The sequence below is a fragment of the Centroberyx affinis genome, unplaced genomic scaffold (assembly GCF_046629955.1).
Source record: "Centroberyx affinis isolate AG114_WGS23_722 - 3 ecotype Tasmania unplaced genomic scaffold, CSIRO-AGI_Caff_v1 ptg003050l_1, whole genome shotgun sequence".
In the NCBI taxonomy this organism is placed as follows: Eukaryota; Metazoa; Chordata; class Actinopteri; order Beryciformes; family Berycidae; genus Centroberyx; species Centroberyx affinis.
In genome coordinates, this window is record NW_027281138.1 from 11,009 (window position 1) to 38,442 (window position 27,434).

At 39.7% G+C, this 27,434-nt stretch overlaps 2 protein-coding genes across 2 annotated transcripts in view; both read right to left on the minus strand.

Annotated features, from left to right (window-relative positions):
• The window catches only part of LOC139659242 (desmoglein-2.1-like), a 63,162-nt gene that overhangs the window by 9,631 nt on the left and 26,097 nt on the right, over window positions 1-27,434 (minus strand). The gene's annotated exons all lie outside the window — the stretch shown is intronic.
• On the minus strand, window positions 430-26,987 carry LOC139659237 (desmoglein-2.1-like). The gene is made up of 11 exons (XM_071537452.1): window positions 26,795-26,987; window positions 14,688-14,813; window positions 13,381-13,536; window positions 12,379-12,520; window positions 9,684-9,853; window positions 7,613-7,747; window positions 4,904-5,089; window positions 4,047-4,627; window positions 3,406-3,548; window positions 2,055-2,276; window positions 430-698 (listed from the first exon to the last, which is right to left on the minus strand). The coding sequence occupies exons 1-11, from the start codon at window positions 26,840-26,842 to the stop codon at window positions 430-432; spliced, it is 2,178 nt and encodes a 725-aa protein (XP_071393553.1). The 5' UTR covers window positions 26,843-26,987.

Sequence of the window (27,434 nt, forward strand, 5' to 3'; positions counted from 1 at the left end):
GATAACACACCGAAGTCATATGCAAGTCTAATTTTGTCATATAGGGTTATACTGATATTGGTCTTTCATTAAAATTGGATATCAGCCATATGGACAGGAGGCACATGATTATTGATCCTTACACTGGTTGATGGAGGGAAACCCTTAACTTGAATTGATTCTAATGACACTTTCATTAGATGCCATACAAGTATGAAATGGTTATTATTATTATTATTATTACTACAGTCTAAATGCTGTTTCAGAAGCGTTTTGACCCTCACAAGGATAAAATTGTATGTTTTTGGGATGGAAATTGTCAGAGTTAAAGATATTGAACATCAGCACAAAATATTGGCTGTCGACAGCTTCAATCCAAAAATATTGGTAAAAACTCATTGGTTAGTCCTCGAGCATAGGCACATTTTAGGGTGTAATTTACAGGTCATGCTAACACAACTCATACTCACAAAACAGTGTGAGAATTCCCAGGATTAGGACCCCTATTCCCAGTCCTCCAAATTTGGATGACGTGCCCTTGCGAGCAGCTGCTCGACCAGCTGCCATCCCGCAGGTCTGTCCCTCATCACAGAGGCACACCTTTAGTTCAAGGCGCTGAGGCTCTGGGCAGGCCACGCCCTGCTGGTCCTTGATGCTGAGAGTAACCTGGTACTGGCCGGGCCACAGTGGTTGCAGAGGCCTGAGGGATGCTCTGGTATCTAGAAGCAAGGGAAGAAAGAGTCTGACCGGGTGTTCTCACAACACAATCAACAAGTCACTGGAAGTCCAAAGTGTCACACCTCATGTTCTTTTTATGAACCGCAGTTCAAAACGTTAGCTAAATTAGCCTATCTTGTTCATATGAATCTAATCCCAGGCCTAAAATAGCGATACTCAAGTCTATGCTTGTGGCACGCCTTGCTTTTTGCAAATGCACGCAAAAGGCGTTGTCTGAACACGCTCTTAAAGGATAAGGCCGGTGTTTTTTAATGCATTGCTTACCGTCAACAAATCCTATGAAAATAACAAAATCAGCAGTGATTTTGTTTTGCCAGCAAATCTCGTCCATGTAGCCGGTGCCCAATGCAGCCATGTCCCAGCAGCCGTAGAACTCCATTGTATTAAAAAAATGATTAAAAACCCGTCACAGAGCCATGCTGCTGCTCTGCAACATATTTCATCATCACGATGCACCGGGCCGGCCGACTTTTTCCTCAAACAACTTAATAAGCCGGCTGTAAACACTTCGCGATCTCAGGAAAGTAGTTCCGTAGCACTGAAAATAGTCCCCAGCGTAATGAAGAATTTGTACCCATTTGAATTTGATTTGGTAATAACTACAACAGCCTGACTTTTCGTGGTAACAGTTAGCGATTTTTAAAATGGAAACTCTTTGTGAGCTGTATTTTAAGGTTTTTAGCTTACAATCGGAGCCAATGACTTCCGGGTTGACGGCTAAAAACGGTACGTGGGAAGTCAGAAAGTAACGGGAGTAGAGCAAACGCATTGTTGATTTTGTTATTTTCATAGGATTTGTTGACGGTAAGCAATGCATTAAAAAACACCAGCCTTATCCTTTAACCAGCTAAGACAAACTTAGCAAGCTAACCATATTTAATGCCACAAAGGCAATTCTGCACTTGGCTAGCTTGCTTTGTTGCCAATTTCAACTTGAGCAAGAAATTGGCCAGACATAGCAAAGCAAAAGTCAACCAGCTCTCAGGCGGGACTCGACCAGAACGGTTGCCAGAGAAATAAGCAACCCAGACTGTCAAAAGAAGCCCAAAACAAGCAACTTTGCTCTGCACGTAAAGCTCAAAATAGGCAACCATGTTTTCCTTCTTTTAAACACATACTTGAACAGGGTTACGTGATAAAACAATAATCACTTACTGGATTATCCTATACAAAAGGAGAGTAATTAATAGACAGTGAAAAATTCATGTTTATGAGTTAAGTTCAAGTTCAGTTTATGCCTTCCTTTCTGTCTGAGCGTAGGGCTCCTTGTAATTCCATATTTCACATCTCCAATGAACATGCTACTATATTACAGTTCCTAATAGAGTTCTCCATACCACTGACGGGCTCAACCTTCCACTCCCCCCTGCTCTCCTCAGGCACAAGGCTGAACAAGAGAGGTGCTCCATTAGGGTCCCCATCCTCATCCTCTGCTGTGATGTTGACCACCGTGGTGTTTGAGCAGATGTACTCCAGGTTGCTGGTCAGCATGGGGCAGTTATCATTTACATCTCCCACTTGCAGCGCTATTGTCCCTGTGGCCGTCTTTGAAGGAAGGTCTGTGGGAAACAGGAAACATATCTGCATTCAAATAGGGCTGGGCGATATTGTTGAAATCAATATCATGATAATCATAAGGATTTTTCTCAATATCAATATATATCATGATATGGTTCATGTATGCAAAATCCCGTTAAATAATCAAATGAATGTTCATCTCATTCAACTGAATGGTGATGTTAGGTGTGATGTCAAACAAAACAGAAATATTCAAATAATATTCCTACCATACCTCATTTTATGAGAGTTTTTAAGTAAAATTTGCTTGTCATCATCAATTCAGACAGCAGAAATGTGTGTCACGATATTAAAATATCTTCATATCATCACGATATGATTCCACTGAAAGATGATAAACGATAATATTGAATTATCGCCCAGCCCTACATTCAAATATTATTTACATGGTACGTATTTAGCTTTTTGTATGTCACCCTTATCCAGGGTGACATACAAAAAGTGCAACAGCAGAAAAGGACAAATCAAGTTTATTTGTATAGTCCTTTATCACAAACATGTCTCAAAGGGCTTTACATCTATCTATCTATCTATCTATCTATCTATCTATCTATCTATATACTATATATATATATATATATATAAACCTACATCATTATATACCATACTAGATCATATACAGTATATACTACATATACATGTCATATACCATACACATCATATACATATTATATACCATACTACTATTCTTAATATTATCCCTGAAATGTCCTTAATTTCTCATTACATAAACATGGTTATAAACATAAACTGGTTCGTAGAGACAGTGCTCTATAGTTTATAAAGATAGTCATCTTTATAAACTATTAAATAATGTATAAATTAATACCTTAGTTAACATGAACACGTTAGTAAATTGTTACCAGACACATTAGTTAACTGTTAATTAAGGGTTAGTTAATGCTTATTAAGCATTAACTAACCCTTATTAAGCATTAACTAACCCTTAATTAATGTACCCTTATTGTAAAGTGTTACCCCATCATGCTGGCAGTGGACGACACTGACTGGCCTTTATACGATATTTAATATTGCCAATATCGGCAAAAAACACAAAATCCTATTGAGGTCACCTAATGTCAAGGCTACCCCGACTCTCTGTGAACTCACCCTGCGTCAGGCAAAGTATTTCAGCGCGGTAAGTCCCATTAACCACGAATGGGGACTCTCTGTCTGGATGTTTTTTAAGTCTAATCTCTGCTGTCTCTGGGTCGATTGATAGCCAGCCGTTAGGGTCATAGCCTTTAGCGTATCTGTGGGAATAAGGTGCAACAACAATTATATTTTAGAGTATAACAATCAGAGCATTAAAGCAGTGGAATTTCCTCAACCAATTGAATTATTTTTCTACTTAAAGAGCCTAGATTACAATTCATAGTGCATAGTCATACACAGTATAAATTACCAGGGTTTTACACACACACTTTAATAGAGCACTTCGGGGATTAGGCTAAAAGCAATCTCGGAACCCATCGTCTATCGGTCTTATGACGATTAGACTCTGGGGGCGATGGCCAATATTTCGGGGTTTCCGGTGTAGCCAGCGGACATCCGGGCCAAGACTTCCTCTTCCCTGCGCCAGTCATTGTTTACAGTCCGATTAGCAACTTGAGACGCGTGAATGGAGATGTCCGCTGGCTAAACCGGAAACCCCGAAATATTGTCCGTCGCCCCCAGAGTCTAATCGTCGTCAGACCGATAGACGATGGGTTTCGAGATTGGGCTAAAAGGGAAGTTTCAGTTCATCTCACCGAACATTTTCTGCAATCTTTCCAGAGTCTGTATCAGTGGCTGGGTAGGCAGCGATCACCTTTAGTAACAAATTTTCCTCTGGGTTCTCCGAAACAGACACAGGCTTCACTGCGGGCTTAAAGGCAGCTCCCTCAGGCTCGTTTTCCACTGCAATGCTCACTGGGTAACTTTTGAGGTTCTTTGGCCTCGTTCTGGGAGTCTTTTTAGTTGACCCACCAGATCCAGTGCCCCCTCCAGAACCTTTGCCCCCTCCAGCCCCTCCTCCAGCCCCTTTGCCCCCTCCAGCCCCTCCTCCGGCCCCTCCTCCGGCCCCTCCTCCGGCCCCTCCTCCGGCCCCACCTCCAGCCCCTCCTCCAGCCCCACCTCCAGCCCCTCCTCCAGCCCCACCTCCAGCCCCTCCTCCATCACCTGCACCTCCTCCTCCTCCTCCTCCTCCTCCTCCTCCATCCCCACCCCCTTTTCCCTCCCCATCCCCTTCTCCTCCACCCCCGCCATCTTCAGCTCCATCCCCAGCAGCCGGTGCCGCATTGTATACCACCACCCCGAGATTAAGATCAGGATTCTCTTCAAAATTCAAAGGCTGGAGGAAAAAACATAATTGGAGGCATATGAGTTCGCTGTTATGTGCAAAGAGATTTAAAAACAATACATGCATTCAGATGATTCAAATGGAATTAACATTTCTTGGAAGTTTCTTAGTCATAAGGCATTGAGAGGCATAACCTCAATTTCTTAGTATGATTTTGATGATGAAAGACTTATAATGCTATAATGCATTATAAAGCATATCATTTTTGAATGTGATTATAACAGAAAGATAGTCCATACATCTAGCATATGCTTTAATCTGCTTCACCTTTTCAAGCATGAGAACCCCTTCATTGGTTTTGGGGTCTGTCTTTATGCTGAATATCCCATCGTCGTTTCCAGAGACAATATCAAATATGGCCTGCGAGTTGTCTGTGCCTTCCTCATCAGCATCCAGCACTTTGAACCTCAGGACCTCCACATGGGCTTTGTTTTCCATGATGCTACAAGAATACTACGCCACCACAACACATTCAAGAAAAAAAAAATGTGTTTCAAAATACTAAAATACTAGAACCACCTTTGGAAAGCCACGAGGAACATGGGATAGCAGCACTCCAAAAATCCCCAAATAAAGCAGACCATTGGCTTTTTTTTGTGTTGGCTTCATCAGGCTAATGCGAAACGTATTAGCCTGCTGAAGCCAAAATGAAAAAATGGTAAACTGAGACAGGGTCTTGCTGTTTTGGGGATTTTTGGAGTGCTGCTATCCCAGGTTCCTCATGACTTTCCTCATGTTTTAATGATAGCAGAGCATCCAGCCTAAAGGGCTACATGAGGAAGTGCACCTGCTGTATATTTCAACTAGAACCACCTTCATATGCCAAAATACATTACACGTGTGAGTGGAGAACAAGGCGTATACATGCTCAGACAGATGGTTAGTCAGTTGATAGGTAGATAGGTAGATGGGTGGGAAGGTAAGGAGGTAATTAGGTAGCTAGGTAGGAAGGTACGTAGGTAGGGAGATGTAAGATGACATGGACTTGACTTGAACTTGACTTGGTAATCTACATTTAGACTTGGGACTTGACTTGAGACTTGAGCCTCAAGACTTGAGACTGACTTGGGACTCGGGCAAAGTCAATCTCAGAACCCATCGTCTATAGGTCTGACGACGATTAGACTCTGGGGGCGACGGCCAATATTTCGGGGTTTCCGGTGTAGCCAGCGGACATCCGGGCCAAGACTTCCTCTTCCGTGCGCTGGTCATTGTTTACAGTCCGATTAGCAACTTGAGACGTGAGAATGGAGTTGGAGTTGAGACACGAGTCTCACATGCAGATATCTGTTTGTAGAGATTAGCCGACATGTCCTCTGGACCTAAAACACCTACAAAAAGTAACTTGTCTTGCGAAGGCGTTGATGGTGCACAGCGTTTTTATCTGATATTTTTATTTGCAGCCATGTCTCTAACGAGACCACCAATTCTGTTTTTGGCTTCTTCATTGCTGTGATTGTTCTGTATTAGAAGCTCTTTACTAGAGTTACATACCGCCCCGGGAGAATCGCCAACTTCTGTAATTTTTTCAAAGGCAATTTTGTAATCCGACTTTGAAAGCAATTTGTTTCTATTATTACACGAGTCGAACGTTTCTCCACACAATACACAAACATCAATACTTTTTGTAGGTGTTTTAGGTCCAGGCGACATTTCGGCTAATCTCTATAAACAGATATCTGCATATGAGACGTCGTCTCTCAACTCCAACTCCATTCTGACGTCTCAAGTTGCTAATCGGACTGTGAACAATGACCGGCACACGGAAGAGGAAGTTTTGGCCTGGATGTCCACTGGCTACACCGGAAACCCCGAAATATTGGCCGTCGCCCCCAGAGTCTAATCGTCGTCAGACCAATAGACAATGGGTTCCGAGATTGGTTGGTTGATAAGTAGATAGGTAAATAGGTGGGAAGGTAAGGAGGTAATTAGGTAGCTAGGTAGGGAGGTACGTAGGTAGGGAGATGTAAGATGACATGGACGTCATTTGAACTTGACTTGGTAATCTACATTTAGACTTGGGACTTGACTTGAGACTTGAGCCTCAAGACTTGAGACTGACTTGGGACTGACTTGGTTACACCTCTGCCTCATACATTACAAGCACATGCAATTTGACTTTGTGTGCACATGCTTTTACATAAACAGATTTACACAAGGGGCACAGTTGGACAGGAATACGATGGTCTGCTGCTCCTGTCTGCGGTGAATACACAACGCTTTTTATTTGTGTATCATCCACTGCCAAATATCCTTTGTTGTACAGTACTAGTGCTGTACCTGCCCACTTGCCCTTCTTGCAATGTTTGTGAAGTCCTGTCCAAAGTACCATGCATTAATGCATAATGTGTATTCAGAGTGTAATTGTGTAATATGAAAACATGTATGCAGCTAGTTAAATTCCTTGTGTGTGTAATGTAATTGGCCAATAAAGGTGATTCTTACTCTCATTCCTTAATACAAAACAATTCCAAACAGAACTTTTAACAGGTTGATGACAAATCTGTGAGCTTTTTTCATAGCATCTCATTCAGTTTATTAGACGGTGATGGGGTTAGCTTAAAAATGAAGTCAGCACATTCTCAGTTATTTCATTGTAAATTGGAAGCCAAACGTTTTTCATTATTTTAGTTTTGAACAAAATACACTTGTTCATTGAATGAACTGAAAGCGACTTGAACCCTAGACTAGCGCTAAAGTTGTATTAAGGAGGTAGCCAATGTCAACGTCAACTCAAACGAGCACACAATTTTCACAATATGATATTCTGGCATGGTAAAAATTAAGATTAAACAGATTTGGAAACTGTTTTGAACTGTTATCATGAAAATATTTATTTGACAAAATGATGTAGGTAGCAGCTATGGGCGACTACGAACATCGTCTCAACTTATATTTACATAGGTTTTCACCGTTGATGCAAGCCAACATCTATTCAATGTCAAATTGCTTGGAAAGCAAACTGAAAGTTCAAACCTCATCTTTCTCCAGCGCGGGTCTGTGATCATTGATGTCATCAATTTTGACTTTAACAGTAGTGGTGCCTATGGTGCCATTAGGAGCTCCATCCATATCAGTTCCATTAATTGTCAAGATGTAGAAAGGCACTTTCTGTGGACAACAGAAGCACCAACATATCATATCCAGTTATACAGTATATATGTCTCTATCATCAAATGATACACTTTGTTAGCATGATGTGCCATGTTGTTGGAATTCCTACTGGTTGCCGTTAGAGGTTGATAAACGTCAGAGATTATTTAAAGGAATAGCTCACCAAAAATGAAAAATCACCTATTATCATTATCTCACCCTTATGTCAGTGAAAACACTGGTGAAGTTTGAATGTCAATATAACATGCAGTAAACTGGCTAATGCAGCTTTGTGTCAGCCTTTTCCAAAACACCAGAAGTGGCTGGGCCTGGTTCTTTAGAGCAGTGGTTCTCAACATGGGGTCAGGGGACCACCAGGGGTCCTTGAGGGCATTCCAGGGGTCCCCAGCAAATTGATGAATTGTTAAACTTCATTATTTTGTCATTTTAGAATGACTATTTTGAACATAGTTTCACTGTTATCTCTCTACCTACAGTACAGATAGTCATGGAATTCAGGACAAAATCATATCTGACAATAAAAATATTCTCAGATTTGGGTCCAAGAGACAAAATCTCATCAAATGGGGGTCCGTGGCCCTAATGTGGACTAAATTAGGGGTCCTTGATATGAAAAAGGTTGAGAGCCACTGCTTTAGAGTTCCAAAAAGGGTGAAAAAAATGACCATAAAATTACTCCAAGCAGCTCATGCAGGATAATCCATATGTTTTGTGGGCCCAAAAGTCCAATATTTACCTCATTATCGCCTAGGTTTTCCACACTTGTTCTGTATATTGCGGCAACAGTCATTACAATAGCAAGTAGATGTTGCCTTTAAATGCTATCACAAATATTACGGGTAGAGTGTGCTTGAACGACTCAATTAAGTGGTATCTACAACTGGGAAAGTCAAATTTTACATGATACCCAAGATGACAAGATGTGATATTCTCACACTGTTTAGGTGTAACACAACCTTTAGCCAATAAAAAAAATATAATTTACATAACTGATACGAATATTCTCTTCATTCTGCCATTGCAGCACAAGGTACCGCTTGATTTAAAAAATAATCACCAAAAAAGCTACTTTAATTTCAAGGTCCATTTTGTTCTTTTTGCACTTGAATATGCAATAAGTTGTATTTACCACTTTCAATTTGGAAGTAGGAGCTCACAAGGAGCACCATTTTATGGTAATTTTCCCCCTTTTTGGAACTTGAAAGAACCAATCCCCAGCCACTTCAGTTGTTTTGGGGAAGGTTGACGAGGAGCTGCATTACTCGCTGTGTTTTATGTGGACATACAAACTTCAGTGTTTTGACTGAATGGAGAAGATAATGAGTGAATTTTCATTTTAGAGTGAACTATTCCTTTAAGTAAATCTATGACGTTTATCAACTTATTTTGACGACCAGTAGGAATTGCAACAACATCGATAGTAACTGATCTCCAACACAAGTCTCTGGCCTACTAGCTGACTGATGTTTTTTTTTTTCATTATTATTTGTGTTTGTTTGTGGTTGTGTTATTTTAGTTTTCTCAGTCTTTGTAAGCTGTTTTGGTGTTTAGCAATATGTCAATTATCACTTTTTTATAATGTCTTTTTATAGAGGGAATATATACCTTTCTACTTTTTATAAATGCTCTGATGACACAATTGTATGTTCTTGCAAAACCCAATAAACAAGGTTAAACAACACAAAAACACACACACCCCACCCCCCACTTTTTATCCTTTCTAGGCTAAGAAGTGAGTTTTGAAAGCCAGAAATCTCAGCACCTATAATCAAGTAATTGTTGACTCATTGGTACTGATCCACAACCTTAACCCCCTGTAGGTATATTATGGTTATGCTTTATGGGGCAGTAAAAACCGTACTTATTGCCCCTTAACCTCAATTGTGTCGCAAATATTGTGCCAAAATTGTTTCCCTGTGGTTAACTGACATACCTCTCTGTCTAAGCTATTGTCTTTGACGGAGATGACTCCTGTGGCTCTGTCTATTTTGAAGTGGACTGAACCATCAGAGGGCTCCTGCTTGACAATGCTGTAGGCGATCTTAGAGTGGAGATGGTTTGGCTTGTCAATATCAGTAGCGTTGGCCATGGCAACAAAAGTTCCTGGGAAAAGAGACAGAAACAACATCCAGCCTTTTATTGTTCAAGCTTTTATCACCACAAGGTTAGATTACTGTAATACTCTCTGGCAATTCAAAATACAGCAGCATGGGTTTTACCAAGACAGGAAAACCTCATAATACACCAATTTTAAAATCACTACAATGGCTCACAATCAGCTCCAAAATCAATTTAAAAATTCTTTCATTGGTTCCTAAATCTCTTAACTGCCCGGTACCTATGCATTTAACTGATATGCTTGTTCCATATAAGCCTTTTAACTGTGCCTACAGCCAGAACCAAATGAACACCAGCCCTTGTGTGGATGCTGTAAAACTTCAATCCAAATGTATTTATAAAGCACATTTAAAAACAACAACAGTTGACCAAAGTGCTATACAATCAAAATAGCAAAAACCATAAAACACAATAAAAACAAATACCAGTATAAAAGACAAAAGGACAATAAAATAATAAAAGCAATAAGGGCGTAAGAAAAGGAAAGGCAACTCTCATACTGAGTTAAAAGCCAAGGAATAAAAATGTGTTTTGAGACGGGATTGTGTGGGGGCCAGCCTAACATGCAGAGGCAACTCGTTCCATAGTTTGGGGGCTACAACTGCAAAGGCGCAATCTCCCCTGTGCTTCAACCTAGACCTTGGGACAACCAGAAGCAACTGGTCAGCGGACCTGAGTGACCTTAATGGTACGTGTGGTTGTAAAAGGTCAGAGAGATAGGTTGGAACTAGCCCATTTAATGATTTGTAGGCAAACAATAAAATCTTAAAATCTATCCTAAAACATACAGGGAGCCAGTGGAGGGAGGCCAGTACGGGGGAAATGTGCTCTCGCTTGCGTGTTCCTGTTAAAAGACGAGCTGCAGCATTCTGGACCAACTGCAAGCGTGAGAGGGAGGCCTGGGTAACACCAACATAAAGGGCATTACAATACTCAAGTCGGGACAATATAAAAGCATGTATGATCCTTTCAAAATCACTAAACGATAAAAAGGACTTGACCTTAGATAAGAGCCTCAGCTGGAAAAAGCTAGATTTTATCACTGAGTTTATCTGTTTGTCCAATTTAAAATCACTGTCCATTATCACACCCAGATTTTTTACAGTGGGTTTTACATATGGTTCCAGGGAGCACAGGTCCATATGAGGGGCGTCACAGGCACCACTGGGTCCAAATATCAGGACTTCAGTTTTACTCTCATTGAAGTTTAAAAAGTTTAAGGCCATCCAAGCTTTGATGTCCTTGAGACAGTCCAACAATGGTTTTAAAGAGTTTGCATCTTTCAGTTTCAGGTAGGTAAATTTGTGTGTCATCTGCATAACAGTGGAACGAGTCGTAAAACTTTCAAGTCTGGCTCTCAAACAGTGACAGACTATAAATATCACAAAATGTATTACCAAAATGAGATGTTGCATGTAGTGGAACGTGCTGACATGTTTATATTGGTGCCATGGGTTCCGCAGTGGCGTGAAAGCTTTGAAATTAATTAGCAAACATAAGTCTACTGCTTTTCTGAGGTAAAGAAACCTCAGCGTTTTACTCAGCTCCAACTCGGAGGTGTAGAAAGGATGGAGTGAAAATGGTGAGGGTTGGGATTCAGGCGGGGCATGCTTCCCTTTGCCTAGGGCCCCCAAATCACAAGTCCACCCCTGGTTTGGCGATGAATCCCTCTGACAGGGTTCCAGGTATATCCTTCAAAAGGGGTTCCACCTTGAACCATAAAAGCTTCTCCTATGCGGACAAGTGAAAGAAGCCTATATGGTTCTATTTAGAACTTTGATTTCCAAGTGTGTACTGGCTCTTGGTCTATCTAAATAGTGCCTAAATATAAAAAAAAAATCCAAAGTGGAATTAAATCAGTCGATGGACACACACTGGTAATTGTGAATGCATTCAATGGGAAAGTGTTTTTCTAAAATAACTGATTTCTCCTCTGACTACTGAGGAAAGTGCCTGTAACGCCCCAGATTCTCCAGTACTTTTTTCAGTGTTTTCATAGTTTTTTTCCTCATTTTCTAGGGATTTTCCATCGCAGTTCTTTCTGGTTATCTGGTCTTGACATTTCGTGACCTTGGTATTATAAGGTTCTATCTGACTTTTTTTGTCAAAACTGAGTTAGTCGCATGAACATATTCTATGAGTGCCTGTTGACATATGTGTGGTCTTATTTTTTGAAAATAATGATTTTAAACAAAAGGACCCATCTCCATTTAACTCAATGGATGCTGAAAAATTTGAAGCTCAATGTCTCAGAACTATCCTGAAGGCAGATAGAACCTTATAATTCTAAGCTCACGATTTTCAGGTTTTTCCAACTTGCCATGCAGGGACCCCTCCCAGCGGTGCAAGCGAAAGAGGAGAGGTTGATTTGTTTTGTGTTGAATTTGGTCTAAGTTAAGACATAGTTTACTGTTTCATTGTCTCTAAGAGTGGCAATATACTTGAGCAAAAGCCAGCCACTGCTGGAAATATACAGAGGAGAACATTTTATTCTAGACAAGACGTTTTACCTGGTGGACTTGACTCTCTGACGCTAGCAGGCGGTATGGGGGCAAAAACAGGTGCATTGTCATTCTCATCCTCCACATCAATCCTCAGGAAGATTTTGTCCTCAGCCTCGTCGTTGTTCCTAAATTTGGCCGTTCCTATAAACTGAAGGCACACACACACATACACACACACACACACAGAGTTAAAGTGGTAATCCGTGAGGTGATTTGTGTTATATGTGTTATGTTATAGGTGTTATATTTTGTCTCCTCCATGTTTGGTGGTTAACACTCATTTATTTTGCCTTCATCTTTGGTGTGGTGTTTCTGCACTGCACTTCCCAGCGATCACCTGTCAACCAACAACCAAACAGTGTGTCCAGTACTGTGATATCTTTTTCTTTGGAATTTCTGTTGATGCAGGTTGAGTTTCTGTAAGTGGCGCTCTTTTCTTTGTCTGTCCAGCCATGGTGGCTATCGCTGCTCATGCTAACTAACCAGTTCTTCTTCTATTCATTACAAACAAACTGGAAATGTAAAACGCATCACTTCCTGTGCGCCACCAGACACTGTTTAGAACAGCAAATTTAAAAGCTTTCATGAACTGGCTATAGGTGGACTCCGGTGTTATATTAAATTGGCTTTGTTGAATACTCAGTTCTGATTGGCAAATTAATAATTCTGCTATTTCTGAATATCAGACCGCTGTTGGTCCATTTTGTTGATTTCTAATCAAATTAACTGGCCACACCTTGAGCCAGAAAGACTCCTTGGCTACCACAGACAGTCCTGCTGGAAGCTGGTAAATTATTTTAGCTTGTAATAAAATCATTATTTTGTGTCAAATGATTAATGTCTTCAGTAAGCAGCTGTGAAACCTTGTGCTTCATGTCTTAAATCAATACTTATGACAGTAGTAAAACAGACATTTCTATATGAAAATGTGAAGGATTATTACTTGAAAAGGGCAATTATACTATAACAAATACCACACATTGTGTTCACTTGTATGTGCGTACTCACATTGTATGTCTCCATCTTCTCTCGGTCTAGTTTCCCTCGGACGTGCACTAGTCCAGTAGTCTCCCCCACAACGAACAGGTTGATGGGGTGCTCACTGGCCCCAGGGCCCGTCAGAGTGTAGTACAGGGTGTTTTGCTTGTCAAAGTCTGACCTGATCTGAGAAATACATAATCAATATAATAATAATATTAATAATAACAAGTCAAATCATTTTAAAAGTCCATCCAGCAACTGAGGAAAGTGACCACTGCACCTATTAACAACAATAATGCTCATAACCAATGAAGTCAATGAGAATAGATGCATTATCAGAGTAAACACAACTCAGTTTACTCACCATTTACTTTGTGAAATAGAGTCTACCCACTTCTCCAACCTAGTATAAGTGTTAATGATATGTATCCAAAATCTTCAAAAAAAAAATGTATATCTATAAAAAAAGATATAAAAAAAGAAATAAAATGTAGCACCTATTTAAGCAACTGGGCCACTTCCACATAGTAAGGGTATTTCTGCAATAGCTGGCTTCACAAAACCAAAGAGGCGGGGTTTGTAACAAATCACATGGTAAAGAAAGTATTGAGATCTCCGTAGGGAAATTAGGTAACAGGAATATGTTTCAACTGGGAAAAGGAAATTAAATTTACATACATTTGGATCCGATAACCTGAACATATCCTGCTGTGGTTACCATGGCGATGTACCCCCCTTAAAATGAGCCACCTTTGTCAGTCAAAAATCACCCAAAATCTATTTGGAACCTGTGGTATCTACATAAATGCAGGGACTTGACTAAATTAACACCCCTTGCCATAAATTACTACTATTTCAGAAATAGAACTCTCTTATAATCAGATAGATAGATATAGTCTGAAATGGAACAGATACCTTAGTCACATTAAAGGCCCTTGAAACCTCTCACAACCCCTATGCTGACATTATAATCCCCCCCCCCCCCCTTTTTTTTTTTTTTAAAACGTAATTATTTATTTTGTACTTATTTTGATGTTTTTTTTATATATATATATATATATATATATATATTTATTATATTTATATAAATGTATGATTTATGTTATTTTCTCTGATTCTCCAGTTGCCCATTGTTTAAGGTTGTTATGTCTGTTTAAAAAACAAATAAAGTGTTGATCATAAAAAATAAATATAAATCTCTTTTGTCTACATTAGTGATTGTTTGATAGTCATCCAGAGCTAGAGTTCATAATCATGCCATCATTGCTGTCAGGAAACACATTATGTGAGAGCAAAGATAAGATGATGACATGTGATGTGAGGGAACATCTTACTCTGGCGACAACGAATGTTGGACTGTAGACGTGGTTCTCTTTAAGCTTCTTCGCTGGAATGACCCAGTTCCTCTTCTGGCGTCTCAGTGGTATGTCGGCCTCAGCGCCTCCCAAAGACCCGTACAGCTGCAAAGGGTAAAGAAGGAGATGTCACCACTGGTGCCTGCACCATTAGGCAAGTTAGGCAGATGCCCCTCCACTTGGAAATTAAAGACTTTTTTTTCACCCCTTTACAAGTCAATATTTTTTTAAAATATAGGTAACACTTTACAATAAGGGTCACTAAGTTAAGGGTTAGTTAATGCTTAACAAGCATTAACTAACCCTTATTAAGCATTAACTAACCCTTATTAAGCATGAACTAACCCTTAACTTAGTGACCCTTATTGTAAAGTGTTACCAAAATATAATATTTAATCTAATATTTTCAATCTAATATTTAATTTAAAAACAAAGTAAAATATCTGCTCTGTCTGCATTTGCATTTGGATTGCTGCACCTTCCAACCGAAGTGGAGTATATTCCAGCCTGCTCTAAAAATTGCTGCACTACACTGTATTATTATTATTACTGTTATTATTGTTATTTTTGTTATTATAATTTATTTTTATTGTTTTTTTTAATTATTTTATTATTATTATTTTAATTTTTTGAATAATTAATGTCATTGTCAAGGTACCTGCATCCCTCACATTAGGAAAAAACAAAACAAAACTTGGTCACAAAAAAAAATAAAAATAGCTACACTACGTACCACAGACGATGGCACGATGCAATAAGAATGATGACGCCATGCCTGCAAAGTGTGGTACATGTGTGAAACCCTATTCAATTTCTATGAGCAAAACTCTACATTTCCTATGGTTGTTTTTTCTGTGTTCTACTTTATGTTAAATGTATATGGTGTAAATAATTTGTCGTTACATGGTTGTCAAACAGCATGATCATGTTTTTTCTTCAAGTCTCAAAATTCTAACATGACTCCTCTCTTGTTTGCTAGCTTGTTAGCAGAAAATAAACATTTTAATGATAATGCAGCTCTTTGATAACTTTGAAAAGGTAACAACAAAATATTTACACCATATACATTTCACATAAATTGTCAGAACACAGAAAAAGCAAACACAGAAAATGTTGATTGTTTTGTTTTGCCCATAGAGATAGAGCGGGGCAGATCACTTGTACCGCACTTTGTGGGCGTGGCCTAAACATCACGCCATTTATATCTACGGAGTGACAGCAGCATAATTGTTTGAACCATGAAACGCCAGCTAACATTGCACAATTTATGGGTAAAGAAAAGGGAAAAAAAACAGCACAGGTGTGTTTCTCTGAAGACCTTAATTATATCGGGAGCGTATCTATGTTCCCAGGGTCCTATGTTCCTCAGATTTATATGGCACATAATGGGAACATAACAAAAGGTCCTATGTTCCCAGGGTCCTATGTTCTCCAGTTCTACATATGTGCTCTCCCAGGGTCCTATGTTTAACCCTAACCCTAACTAACCATATTAAGCGAATACAGAGCTGGGGAACATCTTTTTCAGGTTCCCATTATGTGCTATATAGAGCTGGGGAACATAGGACCCTGGTAACATAGGACCTTGGGAACATAGGACCCTGGGAACATAGGACCCTGGTAACATAGGACCTTGGGAACATAGGACCCTGGGAACATAGGACCTTGGGAACATAGGACCTTGGGAACATAGAACCCTGGGAACATAGGACCTTGGGAACATAGAACCCTGGGAACATAGGACCCTTTGTCATGTTGCCATTATGTGCCATATAAATCTGGGGAACATAGGACCCTGGGAACATAGGAATGACTCCAACTATATCACCACTAGGTGAAAGGCTAAAAGTTATGTGACCTAACGTTTAGCTAGCTCGCTAACAACTGTGTTTCTTCTTTTTTTTTTGAGCGAGAGTAGGCTTAGGTTGGCTAACATTCCATTTTGTGTTCTGTGTGCCGAAGGTCCCTCTCTTTCTCTCTGAAACTGTTTAACATTTGGCAAGCTATCTAGTGAGATGTTTTCAACCGATCATTGAAGATGATACTGTTGTTACAGCAACAGGTAGGATGCCAAATTTCCTATATTTCACAAAATGACCCAAGGCCCTTAATCAAAGCACGTCATGTCTTGTAGCTGCATTGCATTCTGGTCTACTGAGGCTACTGTTGGTGGAGAATGGTCGCTCTGCCTCTTCGATGGATTTCTCCCTGTATGATTGGGTGCGTTCCAATACCCATACTTCCATACTATTTAGTATGCCAGAAAAAGATTTAGCATGTCCCAATTCATGCATGTCAATGCAGTATGCCAGAAAATACCCGGATGCCCTACTACATCCGGTCGAATTTTGCAGTATGCAGGCCAGCATGCTTTTTTGGCTATTCTGACCCACAATCCTCTGCGCAGCGGAAGACAAGTCACTTCGACTGAGCCGCATGCTGAGCCGCCAGAGAGAGAAAAAAACAAAACAAACAAACTGCAACCGTATTACTGCGACGGATATATAAGCAAGAGGGTCAAAGTTCAAGACGCAACGTGATGACGAAATAGTATGTCCCAATTGTCTGCCTACTACATGCACAGTACATACTTTCTAAGGGCAGATGTAGTACGTAGTGTAGTAAAAAGAAAAAGTATGCGATTTGGAACGCAGGGATAGTTTCTCTTGGTGCAAAATGGCGGCTCTAGAAGGAAGCTCTTGCGCTTTGATTCTGAGGGACTGACACCAAAGCCTGACGCTTACCGTTGGTGTTTTACGAGGCTGAAATATTTTTCTGATATCAAACTCCATTGTAGCTGCGCCGGAAATATTTTGAAGAGATGTCATCTACGTTTCACGAGAAAAATACACCACCAAAGAACAAAACCAGAAAGGCAAGGTACATTGCCAATAACCAGTTTTAACAGCGTTAAACTATGCAGGTTTGAGAGAGAGTGAGGAGAAGGTGAAATACAGCAAGACACTGCTAAGTTGAACCCTGATCTGAAAGGCAAATAATAATTAAACATGAACCATAACATGATAATTTATTGTTGAAAAGCCTTTAATAATGGCATGCATTAAAAGGAGTTTCAAACAACTAGAGGAAGGGCCCTGTTTCTTTAAAGGGGAAGGGGTGTTTGCTCAATCGGTAACACTTTACAATAAGGGCACATTAATTAAGGGTTAGTTAATGCTTAATAAGCATTAACTAACCCTTAATTAACAGTTAACTAATGTGTCTGGTAATCATTTACTAATGGTGTTTATGTTAACTTAGGTATTAATTTATACATTAATAGTTTATAAAGATGATTATTAAATAATGTATAAATGAATACCTTAGTTAACATGAACACCATTAGTAAATTACACATTAGTTAACTGTTAATTAAGGGTTAGTTAATGCTTATTAAGCATCAACTAACCCTTAACTTAGTGACCCTTATTGTAAAGTGTTACCGCTCAATCACAAGTCAATCACAAAATGTGACTATATATATATACACATAAATGTATATGTATATTTATTGTACCGATATGTGAGTTTCCCGACTGAAACCAGTGTATGAATGAACAAACTAAAGAGTACCATAGACATGCCAAGTCCCTACAACAATACTATAGTGATTTTTCACTCATTTCTCTTTTAGGCTGTATTTTAGCCTACCTTTTTCTTTCCTCTAGGTTCAATTGCTCTGTAGCCTAGTTTGTTACTTATCTTGTCAGCTCTGTGCATAAATCAGAGTATAGCCTTAAGTAACCTTTTTATCGTGCCAGGAGTTCAGTGTCCTCATTGAGGCCACAGACTGAAATTAAAAAAACATGTCTGCCACGCCTTCTCAAAGTTCTGAGCAGGTCACAGCTTCTTTTCATCACAGATTACATAACAACATGAATTTTAAAATCTTGAATGGAAACAACCATAAGTAAATGCCTGTTGTTGTTGTTTTTTTCTGAAAGAACTACTTATTACTTTTACTAAAGCACATTTTTTGCTTGTATTTGCATTTTTTTTGGTAATATTTCACTAATGTAACAGTACTTCCACTTGAGGAGAATGTTCTGGTTCTCTGGTTCTCATCCCTACTTGACTCTCACTGCTCTATCAACACTGCAGTTGAATGTACAGTATATTGACTCCATGCATAGCTGAGTATTTGTTTGCCTTCCACTCTCTTTGTTCTGTCAGGTAGTGCAAGTCATGCTATCATCTGTGTCTCTCTGTAATGGAACTACTCTCACCTCCTTTTATGCTGCTATCTTGGCCAGGCTTCCCTTGAAAAAGAGGTCTTTGTATCTCAACGGGACCGACCTGGTTGGTCGGCAATGTGTATGGGTGCATTACACTGGCCAGCATTGTTATTGTGAAGGCATTGAAGATCTATCACGGTGTTTTTTCCTTTGTAATCAGATATGCATCTTGATCTATTTAAATGACTATGTCAGATTTTTCCCAAGTCGGTGAATAAGATCAGTGGAATTTATTTGCATATAGTAGACATTGTGACTTATTCTGGGAGTGGTGAGAAACATGGACATTAGCCAACGGCAGCTGTCGCTGTTTAACGTGTCTAAACAAGCCGGTCTGGTATGGCATGTGGTAGCAACGGCTAAGTATTTACCAGTCATACCGAAACTGATCTTGAAATAGTTAGCGTCTATCGTATAGGGAAGCAAGTTAGTGCATGAAAGGTGACTGGTTCAAAACAAATACAAGAATATGTGGTTATAGGCCATATCTACAGTAGATGTTCGGATTAAACAAGTGAAATGAACCATGTAGAATGTGCTGAATATGTTTGAATAACACAACATATGTAGAAAAAAACTACACATACATTTAAAGAGGTTTAGTATTGCTGAGATGGATTTTCTATAGATTCAAGGGCAGAGATTACAAAATGTTATATCTTTTCCAGGCCTTATACAAAATAAGTGCTATGAATTACTTTTTTTTCTTTTTCTTTTTTAGAAGAAAAGGTATCTGTAACATGTGTTTGGTCCAAATTCTCAGCAGATGTTAACACTGAATGAGCATGTAGGCTGACACTTACACATGTAAATGTGAGCCAATGAAGTTGTATTACTAGCTCCATATTTCTTACATGACTCATAATGTTTTCTTGAGCGTCTCATTTTTTTTTAACCTTTCGCTCTGCGTCCTTGTTATGCAAATTCAGTGAAGGTTGAACTGAAGGTTGATGCATGTTATGTCATGGCCATCAGACAAGTGAGCTAATAAACTCCCACAGTAGGCCTCCCTTTAGGTCAGGAAAATAAATACTGCTATTACTCTTACTACTACTGCTACTACTATTACTACTATTACTACTGCTGCTCCTCTTATTCCTACAACAACAACAACAACAACAACAACAACAACAACAGCGAGGTCATATGTCAGGCTCTGGACCTGGTAGGGGTTTGTTGTCATGCTCAAGGACCCTTCAACAGGTGGGGGAGAGAAAGATCTCTAACCACTAGGCCAGCGGTTCTCAACGTGGAGTCTGGGGACCACCAGGGGTCCTTGAGGGAGTTCCAGGGGGTCCACAGCAAATTGATGAATTGTTAAACTTCACTTCACATTATTTCATTTACAAGAAGTCAACACAATTAGAGAATGTAGAAGAATGACTGTTTTGATCATAGTTTCACTGTTATCTCTCTACCTACAATACAGATAGTCAATAAAAATATTCTCAAATTTGGGCCCGAGAGACAAAATCTCATCAAATGGGGGTCTGTGGCCCTAATGTGGACTAAATTAGGGGTCCTTGATATGAAAGAAGTTGAGAATCACTGCACTAGGCCACCCTGCTTCCCAAAGCAGGGATTGTCCGGGATTTGAATCTGGCACGTTAAGCGAGAATCATACCTCGATACCTAGGAACGAAAAGCCTCAAGAGACTCTAGGTTTGAGAAGAAGGTCCTGAAGGCTTATTGGAGTAATTGTGACCTGGATGTGCTGAGCCCCCCTTACTTTAATCCTGCTTTAACCTGTTATTTTTGGTCCGACTTCCCTGGTGTTAAACTGTAAACAGCATTCCTGTGGTGAACTGTGGCACTGTGGTGAAGGAAGAAGACATTTTTGTGGACCTAGTTGGCACTATTATCACAACCCATGTGACTTATGAAAACAAGTGACATTTTAATCTAAAGTTCAAAATTAAATTTGACTTGATGCAAATTAACTGCTTGGAAGTTTGTAATACTACAGCTGGGGGGCATTGCTATGTAGGAAATTGCAAGGACAAATCTGTTGGTCTTGTACAGACAAGATGTTATCAAGTGGCTTTTATATGTGCAGGCTTTCTCATTTCTGATAATTACATATTTTGTAACTGAGCTTACATTCACACCTTCCACCTACCCCATCAGTAGTCTGGATACTGTTTTTTGAAGAGACATAATTTCCAAGATAAGCCCCTATCTCTGAGCAGACAAGCCAAGAGCAGAAACTCTGTAGAGGCCAAATAAACCACCACCAAGCTACTGTGAATCGTACAGTAGTCTAATAGTTCAGCTGTGTGTAGATGAATGACTTGATTACGTTATGTACGGTAGAACCAGAAACCCTCTTCAATTGGCCATTTTTTTCACTCTACATTTGAAAAGCTGAGATATAATCATAATGGTGATCAGGGCTGTAGATTATATTATTATGTTATCAAGACTCACAAATGAGTGCATTTTTAATCATGTCCAGCCTGGTCTCATGACATTTTGTGAAATGAGCAAAATGTCTTAAAATGTAACATGCTCTATGCAGGAAAAGTGAGAGAAATCCATTTCCCCACCGGGAAAGGATTATGTGGGTGAGAAACAAAAGTATTCATTTTCAGCTGAGGTTTTGCTCATTTAACCATGACCAAAACCTTACCCTAACTTTAACCTTAACCCAACCCTAACACACTGTGAGTGACTTGGCAGATGGTTCACTACTGTGACTGACTGTGGGTGGTGTGAGAGGCTCCGATTGCTTCCATGGTAGTAGTCTGCAGATACAAAGTTTTGAAAAGGCAAACAATGTATTTTTTTCGCTGGTTTGGTATTGCCTCTCATTGCCTAAAACCAAAGTTTTAGTTGCCTAATCCTAACCTAACTCTAACCACAGCCAAACTTCTTTTACTCGCCTAAGCTTGACTGTTATCTAACCTTTTCATGTGGCAAGCACATGAAACTGGCATGTCCAATTCACGCCAGTGTCACATAATCCTTTCATGGTGAAGAGACGTAATCTTCACATTATTTGTGTCAACAACACATAATCTGTTTGTGTTGGCATGTCAGTATTCTGTTAATAATAGTGATACTCAATTGTACTGTTATTGATTTGGCTGTTGTATCTCATTGGTGATGATGGCTGCAGACATGGATGCTAGATTTCTGATGCAAAGCCTCTCACACTGAGAGTGATGGTCGTCACTACCGAGCTCCGACACTAGTATGGAACTTTTAGTTGATTTGATTGTTTGATCTCCTGGATTTTACCTCCCATTCAGTTCAATTCAATTCAATTCGATAAATCTTTATCGTCCCCGGAGGGCAATTCTGGTGCAGCATAAAAAAACATGGGAGAAAGATACTGTTCATACGACAACAACAAAAACACTATAAACAGCAAGTAATAGCAAACATCAAGTTAGCAAAGTGCAATGAGTATAAAAAAGTGCGAGTAGTAGAATATGCAAAGCGCAACAATAAAAGGTGGACTATAGTTGATAATGATGATGATGTCGGCTTTATTAGACTAATTTTACTGTTTTTACTACTTACCACTACTTACGGGAGGAGAGAGAACTTACCCTAGCCTGTTCAACACAATCGGACCCGATATACTGGGCCCTTGGCAGTAAGTTCCTATCCAAGATGTTGAACTATCAGAGATCTGTACCCCCAGCATTACCCCTATTGAGGGTTAAGTTTAGAAATGGCATATAAACTGCTTCTACAGCTGCCAATTTTTCTCTCTCTCTTTCTGCCACTGACTGCTCAGTTTATGATGCAGTGGAGCGCAGATGGAGAAAGTCTATCTAGTTCTGGCAGGACTCTCTAAAGCACGCTATGCTTGCATAACTATCCACACCTATCACATCTCACTGCACTGATTTTGTGCTCAATTTAAATGTCTAAACGCTCACATCCATATGCTGATGTGTGCTTACTGCTGCATGCTTTGCTGTGCGACCATTCACGCCACTGTTACTGTTACTGCTTGTGTTGCTTCCTCCCTCTTACACGCCGCCTTTGCTCGGAGCCGGATGAAGAAAATCCGGAGGTAACATCACCATCGGCCTCTATCCAGGGACGGACTGGGACAAGAAAATGGCCCTTGGACTTTTTGACCCAGACCGGCCCACATCCAGCCTGCGAATATTCCACCATCCCCACCCGATTGATGCATACATGAATAGAGGCGAGACTCAAGTGTCGCTACTTATACAGTATATATAAAATAGTACTACATAGGGTTTGTCGCCAGCAGACCACTGTGAGGATACCACATCAGATACAGGCTGCTATACTGTGCATTTAGTGCATCATGATAAAGGGCTGTATTTGAAAAGGCGATATAATCTATATCATTACAGATGAAATCAGTCAGTCAGGGATTGCCATTGCCATTTTTATCATTATAATTTGGTAACTTTCAACAATAAATATTTAAATAAACCAACACCAGGTAACAATAAATTATAATAAACTATAACGTTGTCTAATAACAATAAATATAAACAATTAAAAGGTGGAGTAAAGGTGGTGGGCATGTAGAGAGAGGCACTGAGGCCAGGTCAGTCATTTTTGCGCATTTTGATGCCTCAGCTTCACGGGCCTTTTTTATTTTTTTTATCCCTCAATTTTTCTGCCCCACCTTTTTGTTCTTTTTGGAAGGATTCCTTTCCATTTTGTTATGTTTTTCTCCACAATACTGCCGTCTGATCGCGCTGATCGGGCTCATCTGACGCTCCGTTCGCGAGGGGTGGGGGCATCGCTCACTCACCGCTCTCTCTCTCTCTCTCTCTCTCTCTCGCTCTCTCTCTCCCTCTCTCTCTCGTTTATGAAATAGGCGGCTCAAAGTTTTGTGGCGGTGGCCCATAAAGCGAGCGGCCCACCGGGAATTGTCCCGGTCCTCCCCGATGGCCAGTCCGCCACTGCCTCTATCCAAACCTGCTGACAGACCTCTCATCTGGCAAATAAAGTCCACTCATACCGCTTCAAGAAGGTTTTGTCAGGGACAGGATCGTGTTTAGACCGCTCATCCCGTGGCTGCTGCCTGCACTACTGCAACTCCCACTAGAAGTGAGAGTCCAAACTTATATAACTGTGAGCCCTCGCTCGGTCATGAATGTCCGCTTCAAGCCCTGGAAACCATTTTTTTTCCTGCCCAATCCATCTCAGCGGCTCATTAGACCCAGGCATGGACCCAAGGAGAAGGGTCTATCTGCAGAATGCATACTCCCAACAAGACACGCCCCCTTGAGGCTGTCAGGACAAGACACGCCCCCTGAGTCGATGGTGACCGAAATGAGTCATTGGAATCCGCGGTAATTTACGGAGAATAGCCTAGTAATTCAGGTGAATTATTTCCCCCCAACTTTATTTACCAGCCTATACCGCATTATAAAAAAAACTAATCGATTGAACGCATTTCTGAAAAAACCTTAATAAAACGACTACTTTTGTTTGAGTTGATTTTTGTTTGATGAATTGAATGTCTGAAATGACAATCAATTTCAGTTATTTTTTCTTTATTGTATAAAGATTGTATGTAAATGTCCAGCGAAATAATACAAAATCTGCAGTCCCATTGTAATGTCAGACATGCAAGTCAAAGTCTAATCAGCAATGTGCTTAACAAGTTATGGCCTATCTCTTACCTTTTCTAGGTAAAGTACTTGAGAAAGTATTTTCCATCAAATTAATTAAGAAAGTGACATCTTGGAAAAACAGGTTTCGGGGCAAACCACAGCACAGAAATGACATAGATTAAAGTTGTGAACGACCTTAGACGACCTTAGACGTTAGACGTTACGACATTGTCGTAACGTCTAAATTCTTATTCTTTTAAATCTTAGTTCCAGCTTTTTCTTTGAATTCTCTAACCATTGCCTTTAATCTTAACTTTCTCTAATTGTTTGCTATCTTATTTATTTCTTGATTTTACTCATTTGTTCGTGCTTTATACTTATATATCTTACATGTTACATGTACATGTTTTTAATCACAGTTATTTCTTTTACGTCGTGACTGTAACTGTGACTCCTATTTTTATGAACAATTTTTCACTCGTAGGACAAAGAAACAATCACTTTGACATTATCCTGGATGGATTTTGAATACATTTCTGTGAATTTGTAAATCTGTTTTGTCTGTTTTTTTTGGGGGGTTTTTTTAGAGCTTCTTGGCAAATATAGAATGTCTCTTGAACTGACCTTATGATAAGATACGTATCTTTGTTGTGCTCTTTTATCTTTCTATTTTACTTGATTTGATTCTTTTAATGCAGTGCATTTTGCTTGTTCTTTTATATGAATTTTATCTTTTTATCTGTCTTTTATCTGCCTTCTATCTGCCGTCTTTTATCTGCCTTCTATTGATGTAAAGCACTTTGAGCTGCATTTTGTGTATGTGCTATACAAATAAAGGTTATTATTATATTATCATCATATTATTATCATCTCTCTCTCTCTCTCTCTCTCTCTCTCCCATACCTTCCTGTCTCTCTCTCACACTATCTCTGTCTAATAATGCCTAAAATGAATCTTTAAAAAATAAAATGCAAAGAAATGGGCGAGAGAGAGGAATGGGGTTTTGGGGTGGTAGGGGCTATCAAATCAATCTGATTAGGTAGAGACATCCAATGACGTCCACCGACTTTTGATTTTTTTTTTTCCTTTAAAGAATTGTCGACTTAACGCCTAAAACATCAGCAGTTCAACATATGCACTGATATGCGGAGGTAATTCCTAGTATTATTGTTGTCCATCTCAAGCAACACCTAGATATCAGTTAACGTCCCAAAAAACATGTTTCAGTGTTTCTGATCCCTTTAAAGCCCAGTTGAAATAAAGGTGATTTGACACAAGAGTATGATCTCACATTGAATGTGAAGGGACAGTGCAAGGCATATTCAGGATAGTTTGCTATACGTATTACACTCCATATAGACATTCAGCATATTGCTAGTGACCAAAAGTGTATCCTTCCACGTTCCATGCAGAAGTTACCCTGAACAGAATGATATGCAGTGAATGAATTATGAACATTACAGTCTTGTGGCAACAAGTAGCATTAGCATAAGAAGTAATAAAACATGTTATTTTAGACCTGGTGGTAAAATTTTTACTATTACTTCAAGACAACACATAGTTATTTTCCTGAGGCGGTGTGAATAATTTAAAAGCCCGGTTCTAAACTGAATCTATAACAGATGGATTTGCCATAATTTGAGAAAAACATTTATTGTGCGTCCTGTTTAAAAGTCATTTTAGTGTCATTTCAATGTATTTTAAATTCCTAAAACAGCAACATAACACATTGTCCCCCCAAAAATGATATTATAACATAACGTACAGTATTACTTGAACTATTGAAAAGCAATATAATGCATTATTCTGGCTTTTTTCATGTACAGTAATTCCCTTTGTACATTCAACACAGAGTTTTGATCTTGACTAGAAAGACCAGTGGGTTTAGGAGAAGGCCAACAAAGCCATCAATTGAAGTGGGTCAATATAATTATAACTTCTATTCTTGATTCTATTCTATGATTCTATGATTTTGAAAATCAAACAACACTGGTTTGTACAGATAGTGGATCTACAAGCTATAGTAGATGTTGTAGTTGTACAAGCTATACATAGCACTATAAAGTTGTACAAGCTATACATAGCACTATAAAAAATAAATAAATAAATAAATAAATAAAAATAATACTAAGTAAATATGCACTTGTTCATGCAAAAGCCAAACCAATCTAGCAAGCCCTGCATCCCCATATTATTTCCATCTCTGCCATATGTACGATGTTTCTCTCTGTGTCTGCGTTAAAACAACCTCTGATTTGAAGTGCGTAATTTTAGTTTTTCACGCAAAACTCACCATCACGGCCAGATTTAGCAGCAAAACGGTGGCCGGCAAAGACTCCATGGCGGGGGTCAGTGGGTAAAAAAAAAATACCGTTCCCCCGAGCAGGTTGTACCGGAGCCAGTGTGTGTGTTGTAATGCGGAGAGGTCCTGATGCCAAAACCAACAAGCCCTCAGCCCTCACAGCATAGAAAACGCTTCTCTCGAAACATCCTCTCCTCTCCTCTTAAATGACCTGTCACTGTTCACCTGGCTCCTCTCTCACTCCGCCTCCCGTCCTCCCAGCTCCTCCTCTTTTTTTTTTTTCTGTAGATCTTATATAGACCTCGCCCCGTATTGCCCCCCCCCCCCCCCCCGGCTTCCCTCGCTCACAGCTCCTCCTGACATAGTAATTACTGTGCTATGAGATGCTTAGAGAAAAAAAAAAAATTTACTTCGGTGCATGAGAACAAAGCAAGTATTGCTTTGGCAGCACGGTGTCTCGGTTCAATTCAGGTCATTTAATTCATCTTAAATGACCTGGGATCCACCCATCCCAGGTGTCCCACATCAGTCAGTATCAGGGACACTCCCAACTCTGCCTGTCAATCCCCTGTAACAAAAACACAATCAGGAAGCACACAGAGTGGGAGGGCTGTCACACCCCCCCCTCTCT